Raw genomic sequence first — 22,335 nt, 5'->3', positions numbered from 1 at the left:
CAAATAAAAATATGTATTGTGATGCCCTAGATCATAATCATGAATCCATTAAGCGATACACCATAAGGTTTTAATGCTGGTTTGTGTTGGAAATGGCAGTGAGTTGAGAACTACATTGTGCATGCTCAGTGTGTCATGTCACTTGGCAGTGGGTTTAATGTTATGGAGGATTGGTGTATATTACTAAAGTATCACATTGTTGTATTATCTAGATTCTGATCCAGGACTGTGACTGTAGTGACATTTCTTATTGTTATTTGTTTGACTAATTCATATCACACCACTGTTGAATGTTGAAATTTAATTATTATTTTAATTGTCATTTTTTTCGTTGTGCTTCTGCGCTTTTAGTATTAAAAAATAAATTGATGCAAAGTTTGTTAGTAGTTTTTACTTTTATTGTCTTCCAGCTCTGGCACTGACGTGTTATGATTGTTACAATGATTGTCCAAACCCAAACCAAACCACACCCTGTTCGGATAAATGTGCTACCTCCAGTGGCGTGAGATATATGAGTAAGAAAGTTCTCTTTGTACAAAATTATTCCTGCAGGATTTACTGTGAAAGATGATTCACTGCCCAATAATTTACTTTGTTCTTTAGATGGTGTTGTGTTGAGGAACAGAGATCGGACATGCTTTGAGGAGGCGTGTTACAACATCAGTTTTAATGCGGGAGTCGTCAAAATAGCCTCCAACAGAATATGTTGTGACTTTGATCTCTGCAACAATGAGCCATTCCCAGGTAAAGCCAGAGAATGGTCACACTCACATTCTTTTATATTCCTTCAACAGAAATAATATGCAACAATGAAAAACTAGACATACACAGTAGAAATTTCAATCAGGACACTGATGCCGTTCTTTACAGGTCTGTTTCATGTTTTATTCTCTTTTCAGATGTTGACATGCGACCCAATGGCAAACAGTGTCACTTCTGTGCTGGAGAAAACTGCCTGGGAATAGTGTACTGTGAGGGAATTGAAAATCTCTGCTTCACTTACATAGGTAACAGACGGATAGATAGATAGAGAGAGAGATAGAGAGATATAGATAGATAGATATGTTTTTGAAGGGTGTACTTTAGATTTGAAACAGTTGAAAAATAACCAATTGTAAAATATTAAAAATACGTTTTATTAGCTTAGGCTTTTATTCTGATGAATAATTTCTCTTTCAGATGCTACAGATGGCACAGAGCTCAATGTGAAAGGATGTGCAAGTGAAAGCGCATGCATTGTTCCTACAAAAGGCCTAGATTTCACCGGCATGAACACAGACAGAAACATATCTATTAAATGCTGCGAGGGGAACCTGTGTAACAGTGCTAAGAGCGTGACACTGAGTTTCATCCTAATGTTGCCCCTCCTGCTTAGCACTTTGCTCTTTCATTGAACTTGTGTTATTTGTTTGAGTAAATTTTATTTATGCTCTTTACAATGGTCATTGCCTCAATTATTCTGTGCTAAATTATTTAAGCTAATAAATACAATAATTTATATATTTATAAAGAATTTGTATTAGCTTATATAAATTGCGCACATAGCTCCACACTGGAGCTATATACAGGATTTAGACTGTAGCAAATAGCAGGCACTCTAGCACAGCCTGCTATTTAATGAGTGTCATAATTTATCTAATAAAAAAACTCATTAAATACTTGTGGATTTTTCTTTTGACATTTTAGCAAAAAACTAAGATTACATTGACTCTTAGCAAAAGCCAAAGCAAACATCAACCTCACATCTTTACATTCCATTAAAAAATTACTGAAGCCCCCATGAGGTTGTGTGGATGCAATGTAATTCAATCAAATAAAAAAAAAAAAAACTAAAACTGGAAAGTTCAGATGTGATATAAATGTCACAGAATACCACCAGAGGGCGCCATGTTTCCGGATTCTATTTTGTTTTCATTTGTAGTTTTTGAGTTTTCTGTAATAGACCTCATTTCCCAGAGTGCACCTCGGTCAGGTGATGGAACTAAAGGATTGATAAATTTAAATTTCTTGTTTTGTACTTTTGTACTAGGTACATTTTTCATCAGAGTTTAGTAGAAGAGGATGGAGAAGCGAAGATGATGAAACATGAGAAGAACTGAAAGTAAATCTTTAAACACTGTTACACATGTTCTTTTTACAACACTTTGCGTCTTGAAGGTATGCTATACGAAACAGATCTTGAGGATTTTCACATGTCTTTTTTACTGCACAAGATCTTGCAGTGACCTTCTTTTTGCCTACTTTATCTAGGGAAGAGAGAAAGAGAGAGAGAGAGAGAGAGAGAGAGAGAGAAAGAAATGGGTCCCAATTACTTTTTCATTATTTTTATTGCTGTTAATAGTTTCAGTTTAAAACCTGTGTTTAGTTTAATTGCTGTGTTAGAGTCCTGAGATACGTACGGATGCAATACCTGTATGTGTGTGAAGCATGTGGGCGATTTATTATTTAAACATTTGTATGAAATAGTTTTTATCATAGTTTGTGATTTTTCGGTTGCATGGGTAATCGGTTATTAATAATCCTAATCTAAAGTGGGAACTGTAAATATTGTAAAATAGACAAATTTGCATTATTTACATGTTGCAGTGACGCAGGAATCAGCAGTTGGATGACAGGTCACTAGCGCACAGTCATTGAAAAGAATGAAAAGGTTTTGAGGCAGCTAAAGAGATAATAAAATTCTAAAAGTAAAACATGTAAAAAAATATAAGCAGTGAAAAATACAGTAGTAAACTGTAGGTGAATTCTGTCCTGCGATAACAGGCGCTAACCCTCTGGAACTGTTTAGTTCTTTTAGTATTGTTTTCAAGTGTGAATGTTTATGGGGTTCTAATCTGTCTCTGCTGTCGCATCTATTCACAGTTGTAATAAGTGATGAATGCCCCATTATATCTTTGATGGGGGAACGTTATGTATAGTTAAATGACTAAAAAAAATACTGATTCCTGTAGGGTTTACATAATAACGACAACGAATGACAGTCGCATTCTCCACCAATAAATGTATACATTTTAATGTCAACACAATGCCAACACATTCTTCATCATTAATAAGTAATGTTTAGCTCTGGGTCAGAGTTGTATCGAAACTTTAACGATTCGGGTTAATTTGATTAACTAAATCAAAATTTATAATGTACACTTTATCAGCTTTGTTTGTTTACTTGCGTTATGTTTCGTTCTCTTCCGTTGGTTCGCCTCCAGCAAAGGGAATCACGGCGTTGCTGATTGGTTGGTGCACTGTTGTAGAGCTGACGTCTGTCGAGAAAGCCCTTCAGTGAGGCATTGGTTGCCTGGTTACCGATGGCTGCGCTGCGGAACTTCTCCTGAGGGTTTCTTCATTGCTGGACTTTGGAGTTCTGGCACGAATCTCGTTGAGAGTTCTTGAAGAGCGGATGACGCCAGTGATGACGCTAGTGATTCATTTTCTACATTCTACAATAATACTGGGGATTTTAAAACTATAAAATAACATATGGGATTAGGTAATTACTTAACAACAAGAAAAACAATAGTTAGTTGTTATTTTAAAACACAGAGGTCACACTTTCTGTAATAGTTCTTGCAAGAACAGTATTGTCAAGTGCATTTGCAAAATCCGTCAAGCACCATAATGAAACTGGCTCTCATTGAGACCAAAACCTACCTCTGCCGCAGACGAAAAGTTAATTTAGAGTTATCAGCCTGAAAAATTACCAATTAACAGCACCTCAGAGGCGTTATAAAGTCTTTACAGTGTATAAGTAGCAGAAACATCTCAATATCAACTGTTCAAAGGAGATTAATAAATTTTTTGGATGCCCTCAGCATTCGCTATTAATTGACCCTGAAGTTTAGTTTAGCACACAAAACACCTTTCTGTCTACTTTATAAACAGCTTGGTATACTGTTCCCCTGCTGCCTTTGCCATTTTTTGGTGTGCATATAGCTCCTTTACCAACTCCAGAATAAATGGTTCTCCTGCTTATGGTCACATTCATGCACTGTTTATATAGAATATGTGCATTAATTGCCGCCAGGTCTATGAGGTTGGAAAACACAGCCACAGGCCAGTGCCGGGTGCCTCCCTTTACTGAATACAGCTGCGCCATTTGATCCATAACATCAACACCAACTTTAGTGCTGTCGTAGTAGGAAATTGTTTCAGGCAGTTTTTTTATCACCATTATCAGTTGACACTGATGCTTTTTGCTCAGAACGCATAAATGTCTTTCGTTTTGCCTGGTAAATCGTAAGCGTTATATTTCTTCCTTTCCCCAGGAAAGGCTCCACAATACATATTACAACGGTGTCTGATAACCGCTGACCAGCTGCCCTACTGTCATCTTTCTTAAGCTAACTCCCTAAATCTCCTTATAAAATCTTCTTCTTTGTCTTTCGGCTGTTCCCTTTCAGGGGTCGCCACAGCGAATCATCTGCCTCCATCTAACCCTATCCTCTGCATCCTCTTCTCTCACACCAACTAACTTCATGTCCTCTCTCACTGCATCCATAAATCTCCTCTTTGGTCTTCCTCTAGACCTCCTGCCTGGCAGTTCCAACCTCAGCATCCTTCTACCGATATATTCACAATCTCTCCTCTGAACATGCCCAAACCACCTCAATCTGGCCTCTCTGACTTTATCTCCAAAACATCTAATGTGGGTTGTCCCTCTGATAAACTCATTCCTAATCCTATCCATCCTTGTCACTCCCAAGGAGAACCTCAACAAATCTCCTTATAAAATATCACTGATTATCAATGCAGAAATAATGCAGGAATCAATGCGGGAATGAATAATGAAATGCATATATGGAATGAAACCTGAGATAGTTGCATACATTATACACACTGAATGACGCATAGCTATAGTATGCGCGATTCCTTGCACCATCTGCTGAGAGAAATGAGAATCGCAGGTTGGAAAATGCAGGAAACTGCATGACCGCTGCGCAGCAGTTTCACGTAAATAAGAGCAAAATAGTTTTATACTGGCTTTTACTGGTGCGATTTTAAAAATGTAAGCATGCAGGGTGATTAAGCTCACAGATCTAGGAAAAGTCATGAAGGGGGGAGGGTCCTGGAATTTGATTGAGTGTGAAGTATTTTTTTCCCCCATTGCGGTCAAATGACCGGTGCTCGGCGCTTCTAGTGTTAATTACCCTTCCATATGTCACCTTTGACCATTAGCTGTCAAAATTAGATCGATGTTTTGTATTTCCCAGATGGGAAAGAAGTAAAAAAACATTTACTTTCACGGGAAAGGAGACAACAATTTTCTTAATGACTTAAACATGTGTAAACATTTACTTTCACAGAAGAGACAACTACTTTTAATTACCCTTCCATATGTCACCTTTAACCTTTAGCTGTCAAAAATGAAATAATCGTAAATTAAATATTAACATCATTTTTGACATGACCTTTGACATGACCCTTGACCTTTAAGCAATCAATCAAAATTATCCTACTTTTTAAATTTTCACCCAGATATTCCTCTTTCTTATGACCAACAAGTGGCAAATACAAAATTACCATTTATCAAGACAAATAATAATGTATTATTATTATTATTATTATTATTATTATATTTTTGCATGTATATTGTTTATGGTGGCAGGGGAAAAATATTTTTAAGTGAAAATACTGAATTTAACACACCTATTGTAAATACGGTTTACCCAGCAGGCAATCTATATGCACTCTTCTTTTCCACTCTTTCTATCAGTACAGCTCAATTAAAAAGGGAATGACTGATTAGCTACTGTCATAGTAATCTGTTTTTATCAAACATTAGTATGGTAGAAAATGTCATCAGCTTTAAGACAGAGATAGAGATAAAGCCAAAAAAGTCTCTAGGACTCTCTAGTGGCTGTCTGTAGTGAAAGTAAAAGTCTTCCATTTGAGTGAATAAAAAAAAACATTTGTATTTTAAATGTAAAATATTTACAAATTGCTTGTAATATTAAAATTTTATGTGAACTTATGTATCTTCCCCAATGTTTTTCTTTTAATTAATATATTTTGAAGAAAGCCTTTAAATAGATCTTTAATGGAAAGAAAGAAAGAAAGAAAGAAAGAAAGAAAGAAAGAAAGAACGAAGTTTTAAGGCAGGGGTGTCAGACTGGATACACAAAGGTTAGACTTTCATTCAAACTACTGTAAGTAGTAAATACACCTGATAGGCTATTGAAATCCAACAATGACTAATTGAAAAGGCGTTTCTTCTGCTTAGTTTGAATTAAAGCCTGCACCCACATGTCCCTTTCTAGATCCAGTTTGATGCCCTTTGCTCCAAAAACTTGCGTAATTTCCACTTTAGCTCACACCCTGAATATGAGTTGGTCTCTGTTAGACAAAAAGATTGACATGCCAACTGTTAAAATACTTTAAAACTTTTTTTTGTTTATTAATCTTTTATAAAAGTGCCTGTGTATTTTATCCACCCAATTTTATAAATATGGGATTTCCCGCATAGAAGAAGTTATATAAAGGTTATAAAGTTATAAAGAACTTCACCATAAAGTAGATGATTATGTGGATAAATGCTTAAAGTAAGCAAAGACTTTTTTTTATAGATTATAGATTTTATAGGAAGGCATGTTGAATTTGTATGTATTGCATTTTTTACTCACTGAGAAACCATTTTTGAAATGTATATTTATAAACAGTTCTTACACTATTTTCCAAGTAAAAATATTAACAATGTTGGGAACTTGTGGAATAATAAGTCACATGTAGTGCTGTATAATAACGCTGCTTTATAAGTCTCATGCATTAAACTGGTGCATTTCTCAACCTGGGGTTTACAGCACTTACAACATCAGTTAGTTTCCAGAGGGTTTGTTAGCAAAGATTTTTTAACAAGGGCAGCACATCACGCACACACACACACACACACACACACACACAGTATGTTTTACTGCAGCTGTGTAAGTGCCAAAAATATATTCACAAAATCACATTTTGCTAGAGTAAACGGCTCATGCTCATAGACAGCTTCTTGACCTGAGCTGCCCAGGCAAGAATTTTAAGAAGCCAAACACAGACTATGCATAAGTCACAGAAAACTCTGAAAAAGAGTTATGTAGATTAACAGAACAGCAACGTCTGTTTATAAAACAAATATAAACAGATGTTTATAAATCCTTTAACTCTTTAGTATCCAAGTTCAGCTGAAATAAAAATTCTATAAAAGTAGTTCGATTGTAGGTAGAGTTATTGTTAGAGCTAAATTTTGTCATGCACACTCAAGCCGCGACCGGCACTAGGACCCGGAAGTAATGCGGGTGCGAACCAGGAAGTATAAAAGGAGTAAACAAACCACGATTCAACGCTCAGTCATTGAGTTTAGCCCATGTCGGTTCTGGCTTTCCATCCATCGATTCATGAGTACTCCACTTTATTGGGTTTCGCTTTCTGATATTGAGTGTGTGTTTATAGGACGCGGGTTAAATTTGTGTTTTTCCCTTGCTCCCCTTTTGTGAGAGTCCTTAAACTAAATCGCGTGGTTATCCTGCCTATTCGCTTTCATCCGCGTTTGGGTTCACCATCCACGCTACATTGGGCTAATCGCTAAAGCTAAGTCATCTGGTCGCCCAGGTTATTTCATCCTGACAAATTTAGGCCAAAAGTTTGATGCCTTTCTAACAACAACCCTTTTTATATATTTTTTTTTTTCCTCAATATTAGTCGTGGACAATTCCTCCCCGTCACTAACGGGCTCCCACATTAAGGCTACTACTACTATTCAGCCAGGAGGGCGAAGACTATTCCGTGTTTCCTCGAACACGTGAACCGCGTGACGTCAGCCGACAAATGGTGCTACTTTGTTTACGTTTTGTGTGTAGCGCGTTTATTTTACTATGTGTATGGATATCGTCGCAACTGGTGTCCGTACATACAACAGCCAGACACTTTTCAACCTAAATAACCCGGTTAATGTTATTCGCGATGAGCTGCGGGAAAAGCTACGCGTGAACTTGCTACGCAGGCTTGCTGCGTGAACCAGGCCTCGAGGCCTCAGCGTTGCCTGATGCAGGAGGCCGGAGGAAGGGTCATCGGAAGCGGTGCGCGAGGAAGCGGAAGCGCGGCAAGCGGGCGGGAGTCTGTGCTAGGCTAAAAACAAACCCTAGCCGGCCGGCTCTCCCGTCCATCATCTTATCCAACGTCTGCTCTCTGGACAATAAACTGGACTACATCCGACTCCAGCAGGCTACACAGCGTGAGGTTAGAGACTGCTGTGTCTTTGTTTTCACGGAGACATGGCTCAGCGACAGAGTACCGGACGCCGCTATTCAGCTAGACGGGCTAGCCTCGTTTCGCGCCGACAGGAATACAGCTCTGTGCGGTAAGACTCGCGGTGGCGGCTTATGTGTTTACATCAACACGAAATGGTGCAAGAACTCTGTGCTAGTTTCTAGTTATTGCTCATTGCTAGTGGAGTTTGTGATTGTTAGATGCAGACCTTTTTATTTACCACGAGAATTCACCACTGTTTTCATTATCGGAGTGTACATTCCACCTATCGCTAATGCTAAGGAAGCGCTATGGGAATTGTATACTAAGATCAGTGAACTGCAAAATACACACCCGGATGGACTGTTTATTGTTGCTGGAGATTTCAACCATGCAAATCTCAAGTCAGTGCTTCCTAGATTCCATCAGTATGTGGATTTTGCAACGAGAGGGAAAAACACGCTGGATCTTGTTTACACAAACATCCCCGGCGCATATCGGGCAGAGCCCCGCCCCCACCTCGGCTACTCAGACCACATCTCTGTTATGCTAATTCCAGCATACAGACCACTCGTCAGGCGCTCAAAACCGGTTCTGAAGCAGGTGAGAACCTGGCCTGCAGGAGCCATCTCTGCTCTTCAGGACTGTTTCGAGTGCACTGACTGGAACATGTTTAGGGAGGCTGCAACTTACGGCGACTTCACTGACTTGGAGGAGTACACGTCATCAGTGACCAGCTACATCAACAAGTGCACCGATGACGTCACTGTCTCCAAGAGCATCATCTCACGACCCAACCAGAAACCGTGGATTACTGCGGAAGTGCGTGCACTTCTGAGGACCAGAGACTCTGCCTTCAAAGCGGGAGACAAGGTGGCCCTCAGAACAGCAAGGGCCAAACTTTCTCGGGCCATCAAAGAGGCAAAGCGCGCACACGCCCAGAAAATCCACAATCACTTCAGGGACAGCGGTGACACACGGCGCATGTGGCAGGGCTTACAAGCCATTACAAACTACAGGGCGACATCACCTGCCTGCGACAGTGACGGCTCCCTCCCAGATGCGCTGAACAACTTTTATGCTCGGTTTGACAGGCAGAACAACGTAGCGGCGAGGAAGACCACCCCTCCTCCGAACGACCAGGTGCTGTGTCTCACTACAGCTGAGGTGAGGAAAACTCTACGCAGAGTCAACCCACGTAAAGCTGCTGGACCAGACAACATCCCAGGCAGAGTGCTCAGAGAATGTGCTGAACAGCTGGCAGATGTTCTCACCGACATCTTTAACATCTCTCTGAGCAGCGCCGTCGTTCCCACGTGCTTCAAGGCCACCACCATCGTCCCCGTGCCCAAGAAGTCTACTGTGTCATGTCTCAATGACTACCGTCCCGTTGCACTCACACCCACCATCATGAAGTGCTTCGAGCGGCTCGTCATGAGACACATAAAGACCCTGCTGCCCTCCTCACTGGACCCACTGCAATTTGCGTACCGTCCTACCCGCTTAACGGATGACGCCATCTCCACTACACTCCATCTTGCCCTCACACACCTTGACAAGAAGGACACATATGTTCGAATGCTGTACATAGATTTCAGCTCAGCATTCAACACTATCATCCCTCAACAACTGATTGGGAAGCTGAACCTGTTGGGCCTGAACACCTCCCTCTGCAACTGGATCCTGGACTTTCTGACCGGTAGGCCTCAGTCAGTACGGATCGGGAACTGCACCTCCAGCACCACCACACTGAGCACTGGGGCCCCACAAGGCTGTGTGCTCAGTCCCCTGCTGTTCACACTGCTGACTCACGACTGTGTAGCAACACACAGTTCGAACCACATCATTAAGTTCGCTGATGACACGACCGTGGTGGGTCTCATTAGCAAGAACGACGAGTCAGCGTACAGAAAGGAAGTGCAAAGGCTAACAGACTGGTGTAAAGACAACAACCTGTCTCTAAATGTTGACAAGACAAAGGAGATGGTTGTTGACTTTAGGAGGACACGAGGCGACCATTCTCCGCTGAGCATCAACGGCTCCTCTGTGGGAATCGTCGAAAGCACCAAATTCCTGGGTGTCCACCTAGAGAAGGACCTCAGCTGGTCCCTCAACACCAGCTCCCTACAGAAGAAAGCCCAACAGCGTCTCTTCTTTCTGAGAAGACTGAGGAAGGCCCAGCTTCCACCACCGATCCTGACCACCTTCTATAGAGGAACTATCGAGAGCATCCTGAGCGGCTGCATCACTGTCTGGTTTGGGAATTGTGCCATATCGGATCGCAAAACCCTACAACGGATAGTGAGGACAGCGGTGAAGATCATCGGGGTCTCTCTCCCCTCTATTGAAGACATCTACACCACACGCTGCATCCGCAAAGCCACCAGCATTGTGGCTGATCGGACACAACCCTCTCACACACACTTTACACTCCTGCCATCTGGAAAAAGGTACCGAAGCATTCGGGCACACACATCCAGACTGTGCAACAGCTTTTTTCCACAAGCCATCCGTCTCCTCAACAAAAAGGGACTGGACTGATAAACACAAACACACTCACACACACACAAACACAAACATTATCACACAGCTTAACTCAACTACCTCAAAATATTGAGACTGGACTGACTAATCAACACAAGTGCAGACACACTGACCTACACCACCAAATTATCGTACACACCAACCTGTAAATGCTTCACTGTTTTTAACAATCTTTTTGCACAATGATCATTACTGGACTACATTTTTGCACTAATTCCTCAAATCTTGCTGCTGTTTTAAGGAATGTTTATGTTTACCCACTACCTCAACACCATATTTTATGTTCTGTTATGTCGTGGTTGCGCACTGTCACTTTGTTGTTGCTCTTGTTTGCACATTTGCACGTGCACTTTATGTTGTCTATAAAAATGTTACTTAGCTAGTTAGTTATTGTTAATTTATGTTGTAATTTATGTTAGGTCTCTCTGTCCTGTCTCTGCTAGCCAGTTAACTAGGCCTCTTGGTTAGCTAGTTTAGTGTCTCTGTTAATTTATGTTGTAAATTTATGTTGCATGTAGCACCTTGGTCCTGGAGGAACGTTGTTTCGTTTCACTGTGTACTAACTGTATATGGTTGTAATGACAATAAAGCCTACTTGAACTTGAACTTGAATGTATCCATTAAAAAATGAGAACAACTTATAAATAAACATGAACTTTTGTGGGGGGGGGGTTAGTCCAAGTACTGGAGAAACGGATGCGTCTTGAGTCGTCGTTTAAAGATAGTCAAAGTCTCTGATGTACGGACATCTAGAGGAAGTTCATTCCACCACCTAGGTGCCAGAACAGAAAAGAGCCTGGATGAATGCCGCCCTCGATCCCTGAGAGATGGTGGGATGAGGCGAGCAGTGCTGGAGGATCGGAGGGAACGTGGTGCAGTTCGTGGTGTAATTAGCACAGAGAGGTAAGTGGGTGCTGGGCCATTTTTAGCTTTGTAGGCAAGCATCAGTGTTTTGAATTTGATGCGGGCAGCTACAGGAAGCCAGTGCAGGGAGCGGAGGAGTGGGGTGGTGTGGGGACAACTTGGGAAGGTTAAAAACGAGTCGTGCTGCTGCATTCTGGATCAGTTGCAGAGGACGAATCGTGGACAAAGGCAGGCCTGCCAGGAGCGAGTTGCAGTAGTCCAGTCTTGAAATAACAAGGGACTGAACAAGCACCTGAGTAGCCTGTGAAGAAAGAAATGGGCGAATTCTTCTGATATTGTAAAGAAGAAATCGACAAGAGCGAGTAAGGTTAGCGATGTGTGGGGAAAATGACAGATGATTGTCCACGGTTACCCCGAGATTGCGGGCAGTGGTTGAGGGAGTCACCCACCTGATCTATACACATGTGAGGGTTCTGTATGTAATTCAGGACTTAGACACTATGAGCATAGCAATATAAACTAGTAAAATAAAGTGAAAACAACCAAATGTTTTCTCTCTTTCTCTTTCCCCCAGCTACTATCCATGACAAGAAGTTTCATTTTGAAAGAAGTGTTTTTAACTTCACTTTCAGTTTCATCATCACATTCGTCCCTCTGCTCTTCTGTGGATTTTGTCACCATAGATCACCTGTAGCAGTTTATTAGCTCATTAGCTGCAGTGGACATTGTGTACATCATTAGCATACACACAGTACTGTATATTTATTTAATTTGCTAAGATATATTTTTTTGTATTTTCTGCATTTTTACGTCCAAATGTTGAACAATATTGGTTTTAAAGAAAACCTGTGATTCATCAAAGATAGAGGTTAGACGTTAGAAGTTGTTGGTTTATAGATTACTGTGTAATTATACTGTATATGCATTGCATTTGATGACCCATACAGAAAAATATATCGTAGCAAATTAAATAAATATACATGGTGACAAAATCCACAGAAGAGCAGAGGGACGAATGTGATGAAGAAACTGAAAGTGAAGTTAAAAACACTTCTTTCAAAATGAAACTTCTTGTCATGGATAGTAGCTGGGGGAAAGAGAAAGAGAGAGAACATTTGGTTGTTTTCACTTTATTTTACTAGTTTATATTGCTATGCTCATAGCGTCTAAGTCCTGAATTACATACAGAACCCTCCACATGTGTATAGATCAGGTGGGTGACTTTTAAAATAATATTGCCTAAATTTTTCCAAATTTATGTCTATCATAGTTTATAAATAGCTCTTGCATTAGTAATACATTGGAATCCAGAACTTACTGCAAATATTGGAATATTTTGAGATGGACAGATTTTCATTATTCACCTGATACAGTGAGGCAGGAATCAAAGTCTGAGTTTACTCTGAGGAACTTACAGTTGGCTGCGCAGTAGCAAGAGCACGATTTGGACCGACTTCACTACAGAAAAAAATTAAGGGGAGTGTTCCTCCCATGTCTCGTTTGCCACATTGAGCAGACCACTTGGCCACTCTAAAGGTGTGAAGCCAGTAGAGGCTAAAGGTGTTTCTTTGATGACAAAGAGAATGTGTGGGAGCAGCTTGCCCCAGATGCGACTGCCTTCATTCACCACTGATTGTAACATTCTTTTAAGCTTCTGCTTGAAATGCTCCATCAGGCCAGCAGTTTGGGGTTGGTACACAGAAGCAACAGGTAGATTATGCATTAATCCTACAGTAATAGATTGTTTTCTCTGCTGGTCTTTAGGCTGAAAAAACGTCCTTACCATCTCTGTGAACGCATTTGATCACCACAGGCAGATGGTAAGAGACACTTTTCCCTGATTGTTCCTCCCAGCTCTCACACTATCATCAGTGTTAGGGACTCTGATAGAGTCTCATTTTTTATGAAACCCTTTCAGCGCCACAAGATTTGCTTCAGTATGTTGATGAATTTCCCTTTTTAAAACAGCAATTTTTTTTACGAGTTTTACGACAGTCAATAGTATGTGCATTATATTTAATACCACTCTACTAAGAAGTATCTTAGCAAATTAAATAAATATAAAGAACAGTGTATATGCTGATACCATGTAAACTTTTTACTGCTGCTAATGAACTGAGCTAAAACTAATGAGCTAATAAACGACTACTCATGCTAATAAACCCTACATGGTGACAAAATCTATTTTTAAGGGAAGGTGATTGGACAAAAAAGAAAAAATGAATGCAAGCGTGAGTCAACACTTCAGTTTATTGACAGGATGCTTTTCACAAGATGCACTACAGTAAAATAAACAAATAAGAGAGAACCGCAAAGATTTTTATTTCTCATTTTGTATTTTTGTACTAGAGTGAGCTTCTTCATCAGAGCTCAGTAGAAGAGAATGGAGAAGAGCAGAGGGATGAACATGAAGAGGAAACTCAGAGTGAATCTCTCAGCACTGTTACACAGGTTCTCCTGACAACACTTCACATTTGAAAAGGCAGCTCCCGTTATAAATGATTGAGCCCCATCGCAGATCTCCTTTGTTGCACAAGTTTTCAAAGTAAATTTATTGTTAAGCACATTAGCTGTAGAGAGAGAGCGAGAGAAAGAGAGAGAGAATTTTTTTCATTACTATGTCCAAGTCCAGGATTACATAGTGTCACGATCTGGGTGTATCGGCAGGTGTTGACGCCGTGGGCGGAAGGAGCAGGCATAGAGGCAGAGGGGTGGTGTAATCAAAAAAGAGTCTTTTTAATAATAATTAAACAAAATATAAAATAAAGATACAAACAAAGAAACAAACAAACTTAAACGATACTTAACTTTGTGCTGACAGGGGCTCTCTGGTACGACACAGACAGGGCAAGACACATAACACGCCCTGCGGCGAGACACATAACACGCCCTGCGGCGAGACACATAACACGCCCTGCGGCGAGACACATAACACGCCCTGCGGCGAGACACATAACACGCCCTGCGGCGAGACACATAACACGCCCTGCGGCGAGACACATAACACGCCCTGCGGCGAGACACATAACCGGGGGACAAACACAACGGGACATAAACGAGGTGTGGAGCTGAAACGAGACACTAGGGAGAACGGGAGACACTGGAGACACGGGAGACACTAGAGACACAGGAGACACTAGAGACACAGGAGACACTAGAGACACTAGAGACACTAGAGACACCAGAGACACCAGAGAGGACAGGAGACACGTAAAGACGAGACGAGAGACCAAGAGAGGGACAGGACAAGGGCTAAAGACATGGCAATCAGCTAGGCATGGCTTCTAGCTAAACATGGTTAAGCATTGCTTAACCATGGCAGTTAGCTACACATACACCTAGCTAAGCATGTCTTCAGCCCCAACATGCACTAAGCTATACTTACCTACTAGCTTAAACACACTAGGGAATAGGGGCACAGAAACACAGACAAAGACTACCCAGTGGCTAGGCGAGGCAGCCCTCCAAGGCTAAGCGAGGCAGCACTCACAAGCTAGTCGTTACTCCAAAGCCCGGAGGGACCGCACTCTAAACCTAGGCCCACTGGGACGCTAGGGGGAGAGGAAACACAGACAAGGGATACCCAGTGGCTAGGCTAGGGGGCCCTCACAGGCTAGGCTAGGGGACCATCAAAGGCTAGGCTAGGGGACCATCATATGCTAGGCTAGGGGACCATCATAGGCTAGGCTAGGGGACCATCCAAGGCTAGGCTAGGGGACCATCATAGGCTAGGCTAGGGGACCATCCTAGGCTAAGCTAGGGGACCAGCAAAGGCTAGGCTCAGGACACATCAAAGGCTAGGCTGAGGACACATCAAAGGCTAGGCTCAGGACACAAAGGCTAGGTTCAGGAAACATCAAAGGCTAGGCTGAGGACACATCAAAGGCTAGGCTAGGGGACACCTAAAGGCTAGGCTCACTGGGCAACTCGGGGGAGAGGAAACACAGGATAGCTAGAGACACAAAGGGGTTATGGCTAGAAGCATGCTAGTTACTGTAACACAATATAGATCTTAGCTAAGCACGCTCCTAGCCACACACACACCTAACTACTTACCTGCTCTAGCTAACCACAAGAACACAGGAGGACAGGACTGAATCAGCTCCACTAACACAGACACACAAAACATACACAGAGACATTGCCGGTAAAAGAGCCCAAGTCAACACAACTAAAATCAAAACACAAACTAAACATATAACTAAACAGAACAAAAAGCCCACACATGTGACAGTGGTAATACCCAAAAATGCTCGACCCAGTTTCCCAGTCTAAACAGCTATTTATAGATTGGTTGATGGCTACCTCGGTTCAGGTGTGCACTGCATCACCTGACCGAGGTGCCTGCTGGGAAACTGAGTCGGCCAACAAAAACTACAAACTAAAAACAGTGACCTCTAGTGGAGGACCCTTACAGTACCCCCCCCCTTAAACCGCTCCTCCGGAGCGCTATTGGTGGTCCCCGGGCACTTCCCTGGTGTCCCTTCACCCGACCCCGACGGGCTAGCTCCCATAGTCAACTGTGTGGCGGAGGCAGCACCGGATCGCTGTTGTAGGCCGGGCGGAGGGGGCAGCACTGTATTGCTCTGAGAAGTAGAGCCCCTGAAGACAGTGCTGTGTTGTCCCCCAATCCGGGCGGCCGATGCAGTACTGGCTTTTCCTCCGCCGTGCAGCGGTGGGTGCCCGACATCGAAGCCGGGTGCTGGACGCTGTGCTGGGGTGTCGCTCCGAAGGCGGTGAGCCTTGAATAAGGGCTACTGGACGAGGGTGGGGGCCTCCACATGAGGCCTGCTGGTGTTGCTGGGACCTCCTCGAGGCGCTCGGCGGCTGCTGCTGCAGCGGTGGCCTCCCCGTGAGGCGCGAAGCGTGCTGCAGCGGTGGCCTCCCCGTGAGGCTCGAAGCGTGCTGCAGCGGTGGCCTCCCCGTGAGGCTCGAAGCGTGCTGCAGCGGTGGCCTCCCCGTGAGGCTCGAAGCGTGCTGCAGCGGTGGCCTCCCCGTGAGGCTCGAAGCGTGCTGCAGCGGTGGCCTCCCCGTGAGGCTCGAAGCGTGCTGCAGCGGTGGCCTCCCCGTGAGGCTCGAAGCGTGCTGCAGCGGTGGCCTCCCCGTGAGGCTCGAAGCGTGCTGCAGCGGTGGCCTCCCCGTGAGGCTCGAAGCGTGCTGCAGCGGTGGCCTCCCCGTGAGGCTCGAAGCGTGCTGCAGCTGTGGCCTCCCCGTGAGGCCTGAAGGGTGCTGCAGCTGTGGCCTCCACGTGAGGCCTGAAGGGTGCTGCAGCTGTGGCCTCCACGTGAGGCCTGAAGGGTGCTGCAGCTGTGGCCTCCACGTGAGGCCTGAAGGGTGCTGCAGCTGTGGCCTCCACGTGAGGCCTGAAGGGTGCTGCAGCTGTGGCCTCCACGTGAGGCCTGAAGGGTGCTGCAGCTGTGGCCTCCACGTGAGGCCTGAAGGGTGCTGCAGCTGTGGCCTCCACGTGAGGCCTGAAGGGTGCTGCAGCTGTGGCCTCCACGTGAGGCCTGAAGGGTGCTGCAGCTGTGGCCTCCACGTGAGGCCTGAAGGGTGCTGCAGCTGTGGCCTCCACGTGAGGCCTGAAGGGTGCTGCAGCTGTGGCCTCCACGTGAGGCCTGAAGGGTGCTGCAGCTGTGGCCTCCACGTGAGGCCTGAAGGGTGCTGCAGCTGTGGCCTCCACGTGAGGCTGCCGCTTTAGTCCCAGCCCCCTCTGCTATGCCTTGGTCGGTCGAGCATTCTGTCACGATCTGGGTGTATCGGCAGGTGTTGACGCCGTGGGCGGAAGGAGCAGGCATAGAGGCAGAGGGGTGGTGTAATCAAAAAAGAGTCTTTTTAATAATAATTAAACAAAATATAAAATAAAGATACAAACAAAGAAACAAACAAACTTAAACGATACTTAACTTTGTGCTGACAGGGGCTCTCTGGTACGACACAGACAGGGCAAGACACATAACACGCCCTGCGGCGAGACACATAACACGCCCTGCGGCGAGACACATAACACGCCCTGCGGCGAGACACATAACACGCCCTGCGGCGAGACACATAACACGCCCTGCGGCGAGACACATAACACGCCCTGCGGCGAGACACATAACACGCCCTGCGGCGAGACACATAACACGCCCTGCGGCGAGACACATAACCGGGGGACAAACACAACGGGACATAAACGAGGTGTGGAGCTGAAACGAGACACTAGGGAGAACGGGAGACACTGGAGACACGGGAGACACTAGAGACACAGGAGACACTAGAGACACAGGAGACACTAGAGACACTAGAGACACTAGAGACACCAGAGACACCAGAGAGGACAGGAGACACGTAAAGACGAGACGAGAGACCAAGAGAGGGACAGGACAAGGGCTAAAGACATGGCAATCAGCTAGGCATGGCTTCTAGCTAAACATGGTTAAGCATTGCTTAACCATGGCAGTTAGCTACACATACACCTAGCTAAGCATGTCTTCAGCCCCAACATGCACTAAGCTATACTTACCTACTAGCTTAAACACACTAGGGAATAGGGGCACAGAAACACAGACAAAGACTACCCAGTGGCTAGGCGAGGCAGCCCTCCAAGGCTAAGCGAGGCAGCACTCACAAGCTAGTCGTTACTCCAAAGCCCGGAGGGACCGCACTCTAAACCTAGGCCCACTGGGACGCTAGGGGGAGAGGAAACACAGACAAGGGATACCCAGTGGCTAGGCTAGGGGGCCCTCACAGGCTAGGCTAGGGGACCATCAAAGGCTAGGCTAGGGGACCATCATATGCTAGGCTAGGGGACCATCATAGGCTAGGCTAGGGGACCATCCAAGGCTAGGCTAGGGGACCATCATAGGCTAGGCTAGGGGACCATCCTAGGCTAAGCTAGGGGACCAGCAAAGGCTAGGCTCAGGACACATCAAAGGCTAGGCTGAGGACACATCAAAGGCTAGGCTCAGGACACAAAGGCTAGGTTCAGGAAACATCAAAGGCTAGGCTGAGGACACATCAAAGGCTAGGCTAGGGGACACCTAAAGGCTAGGCTCACTGGGCAACTCGGGGGAGAGGAAACACAGGATAGCTAGAGACACAAAGGGGTTATGGCTAGAAGCATGCTAGTTACTGTAACACAATATAGATCTTAGCTAAGCACGCTCCTAGCCACACACACACCTAACTACTTACCTGCTCTAGCTAACCACAAGAACACAGGAGGACAGGACTGAATCAGCTCCACTAACACAGACACACAAAACATACACAGAGACATTGCCGGTAAAAGAGCCCAAGTCAACACAACTAAAATCAAAACACAAACTAAACATATAACTAAACAGAACAAAAAGCCCACACATGTGACAGTGGTAATACCCAAAAATGCTCGACCCAGTTTCCCAGTCTAAACAGCTATTTATAGATTGGTTGATGGCTACCTCGGTTCAGGTGTGCACTGCATCACCTGACCGAGGTGCCTGCTGGGAAACTGAGTCGGCCAACAAAAACTACAAACTAAAAACAGTGACCTCTAGTGGAGGACCCTTACACATAGAGAAACATCAACTGGGTGAATTATTATTAATATTGCTTGAACTATTTACAATAGATGTCCATTATATTTTATCATTAGTAATACATGAGAATCCAGACTTTAAACTGTTACTGGGAATATTTTGAAACACAAAATTGCATTATTCACCTGATGCAGTGAAGCAGTAATTGGACCCTGAAGAACAGGTCTCCAGTAAATATTTATTACAATTAGTGGGATCACAAGTGTAACAGCTCAGGCCAGAAGCAGCTAAAGTGAGGGAAAAAATATAAAAAATAAAGCTAAAAAATAAATGGTATTTATAGTCACATACATAAATGTATTTCACCAAATAAAACCAACAATAACAAACAGAGAGAGAAAGAATCAATACGGTATGTTTTGATTTATTGACTTCTTTTCTTACCTTTTGGTAAAACCATGCAGATGAACACGAATGCCACTAGCGACCTCATTGCTGCTGAAGTGCAGAAGTGTGAAGCTGTGATGGTAAGAGACTGTCGAGGGATTGTCCTGAGATAGCGTTGTGACACCAAGTTTAAATACTGCGTGGTAGTGTCAGGACTCAGGGGGAGGGATTAATTTAGTGACTGCCTAAGTCTGTTAATTCTTCAAAATTATTTTACCAACTGTAATAATCAGAGTTAGTTAGACTCTTTAGCCTGATTAAGAGAACTTTTCTTATTAAATGATTTTGTATTTGTTGTAGAAAAGGTAATTAACGATACACTGTAAAGTCTCTGTCCAAATAATCTCCTGTAGCAATCATAAGTGAACTTGTATGTGAGGGTCATCTTGATGCCTACATAACCATACATAAATAAGTACATACTGTGGTGAAATGTCATCATGTGTTATGCAAACCTTTACTTTCACTTTCACAAATCTGTGGATTTTATAAACTCTAATTTTCCAAAAATGAATATTTATTAAATAATATATTTCAATAGAAACATGCCAATTCATGTTTCTTTTTTAGTGTTGCCTTTCTTAAAATGTATTGCCATGTAAACCACATTGTAAAATTTTATCCAGGCTTTGGATTGAAAGGCTCTTTACACATGTTCCAGCTTAGCAGAATTGACGTACCCACTAAACTGTTGATCCACCACTGCCCAGCCCATAGGCTTGTTGTCTTTAGCCTGAGTAAACTGTGCCACTGCTCTTGTATTATCCTTCAACCAGCCACATATTTGTTTTTGGATGTGGCAAGGTGAAAGACATGTGAAAGACAATCAGTTTGCTTCAAGATCTTTAAATAAGGGAGCCCATCATCTTGCATTCTGTGATAAATATGAGGGCAAGACACGCACTATATGCAGAGTTTACTTTGTTATTAAAGTGACCCAGGGTAATAAAAACTAACCAGAAACAAAAACTAACAGTGAAGCACAGGATGATAAGCAAAATAATCAAAATAAAAGACATAAGAACACTCCAGTGGATAGCTTGCTAAAAAGAAAAAAAAAAAAAAAACTCCAAAAAACATTAAGAAATAAAAGTTTATGAATTAATTAATTAGTCAATGCTGCAGGAAAAAAAATACAGTGATGATGATTGTAAGGTTAAATATGGAGGGACAGTGATGTTTTTTTCTGCAAGAAGATTTCTTTTCCCCTGCTCGCATGCTTGGTAAAATTGTTGACTATAAAGGCAGATGATTTTTTATGTAGACATCTATTATTTATTTATTTATTTATAACTGTATAAAACTGTGCCAACCTTCCTGATAACCTTCCTTTGACTTCATATTATATTAATTCAGGTTCAAAATTAGATTTGGGCAGATTCCTCTTATAAGTTTACACCATGACAACCCCCATTCAACTAAGCTGAATTTGCTTATGAATCTACACTTATGCAAATTCTTTACAACCGTTGGAGAGCTCAATAAAGGTTCCTTACATTCTTTTTTCCTGCTTGGTGTGAATTCTGTTGTGCTCAAAATTTTGGTTTGTTACCGCCCCAGTTACGACTTGCAATCAAGTCTTTGTGCCATTGTTACGTCATTAGAGACATTTAATTGGCATTCTTGAGACGTTATTAAATTATAAGCATTGGTATTGCCTACTTACCTGTTTGACAGCTTTCAGGAGTCAAAAATCCTTGTATTAAATGTAGATGTACTGTAAGCAAAATTAAAAACAAAGTAAAATGTTAAAGCATATATATTATGGCGTAAGCGGGGTGTGGGGGGGTGGATTCTATGTGTTCTATGGGGAAGTTTAGTTAGGCTGGTGGCTTCGGCCATGTTTGTGTGTTAAGGGTGTGTTCATGCTAACTGTGCTCCAGTTTATGCTTATGGCTGAATTGTGTGGTTCTCGAAGTGAATGTGTTTCCCATGCTATATGGTGACTGTGTGATGTATTAATTTCTCCCAGCCGTTTGCATTGGGCAGCAATCCAGCTCACTTGTGTCTCCAAGCTCTTTTCAGCAGTAAAAACGTTACTATATATATATATATATATATATATATATATATATATATATATATATAAAAACTACAGTTTATAAAGAAACTACAGTTTCTTTCTATATATATATATATATATATATATATATATATATATATATATCTCGGATATACATACCGGAACGAATTATGCTCGTAATACAAGGTTCCACTATATATACATAATTCACTCCGGAAGCCGGCTCTTATTCCAAAACACTCGTAAACCAAGTTTAATTTTCCCATAGGAAATAATGGAAACTTAAATTATTCATTCTACAGCCCAAAAAAATAAATACATAAATATAATTAATACAAAATATAAAGTAAAAATATAACAAATTAACCTGTACTTTACCTTAAAAAAAGTGTAAAAATAAATCCTGGCGGATAAGTGTTTTCGTTTGTGCACGCAGCGTGTGTGTGTGTAAAATGCACACACACACACACACACATTAACGGATAGACCATTTTTAAAACCATTTAAAAATTAGCAAGGAACATTCCTAGTCACACTCGCATGAGCGCATACTAACAGGATCACTACTGTGAAGTAAAAGAACAACAAGAAAAAAAAAAAAATAAAACAGCTTCCCACCTTTGAAAACAATCGCGACAGAGAGGAGTTTGTGTGTTTGTTTGGCAACCTGAGAGGAGGGGGGCTGAAGGGGGGCTCGCTCGTGTTTACATCCCCCTTTTCTCGGGTTGCCAAACAAACA

The 22,335-nt window shown here is 42.8% G+C and overlaps 2 protein-coding genes across 2 annotated transcripts; one reads left to right on the top strand and one right to left on the bottom strand.

The window, feature by feature from the left end:
- The first annotated feature begins 511 nt into the window (after window positions 1-511).
- LOC128510859 (urokinase plasminogen activator surface receptor-like) lies at window positions 512-1,600 on the top strand. The gene is made up of 4 exons (XM_053483403.1): window positions 512-515; window positions 553-744; window positions 900-1,007; window positions 1,180-1,600. The coding sequence occupies exons 1-4, from the start codon at window positions 512-514 to the stop codon at window positions 1,392-1,394; spliced, it is 519 nt and encodes a 172-aa protein (XP_053339378.1). The 3' UTR covers window positions 1,395-1,600.
- Window positions 1,601-13,857: 12,257 nt separating this feature from the next.
- LOC128510416 (lymphocyte antigen 6G-like) lies at window positions 13,858-19,850 on the bottom strand. Its single transcript, XM_053482689.1, has 3 exons — window positions 19,571-19,850; window positions 19,312-19,413; window positions 13,858-14,195 (listed from the first exon to the last, which is right to left on the bottom strand). The coding sequence occupies exons 1-3, from the start codon at window positions 19,617-19,619 to the stop codon at window positions 13,996-13,998; spliced, it is 351 nt and encodes a 116-aa protein (XP_053338664.1). The 5' UTR covers window positions 19,620-19,850; the 3' UTR covers window positions 13,858-13,995.
- Between the last annotated feature and the right edge of the window lie 2,485 nt (window positions 19,851-22,335).

Source organism: Clarias gariepinus, chromosome 22, assembly GCF_024256425.1.
Source record: "Clarias gariepinus isolate MV-2021 ecotype Netherlands chromosome 22, CGAR_prim_01v2, whole genome shotgun sequence".
NCBI lineage: Eukaryota > Metazoa > Chordata > Actinopteri > Siluriformes > Clariidae > Clarias > Clarias gariepinus.
This window is presented reverse-complemented; position numbering and strand designations above follow the sequence as displayed.

Coding starts and splice junctions, on each gene's coding strand:
- LOC128510859 (XM_053483403.1), top strand. Junction 745..899: donor CAACAATGAGCCATTCCCAG/GTAAAGCCAGAG, acceptor TTCTCTTTTCAG/ATGTTGACATGCGACCCAAT. Junction 1,008..1,179: donor TCTCTGCTTCACTTACATAG/GTAACAGACGGA, acceptor TTTCTCTTTCAG/ATGCTACAGATGGCACAGAG.
- LOC128510416 (XM_053482689.1), bottom strand. CDS start 19,619: ATGAGGTCGCTAGTGGCATTCGTGTTCATCTGCATGGTTTTACCAAAA. Junction 19,414..19,570: donor CTGCATGGTTTTACCAAAAG/GTAAGAAAAGAA, acceptor CCCTCACTTTAG/CTGCTTCTGGCCTGAGCTGT. Junction 14,196..19,311: donor TTACTGCTTCACTGCATCAG/GTGAATAATGCA, acceptor CTCTCTCTACAG/CTAATGTGCTTAACAATAAA.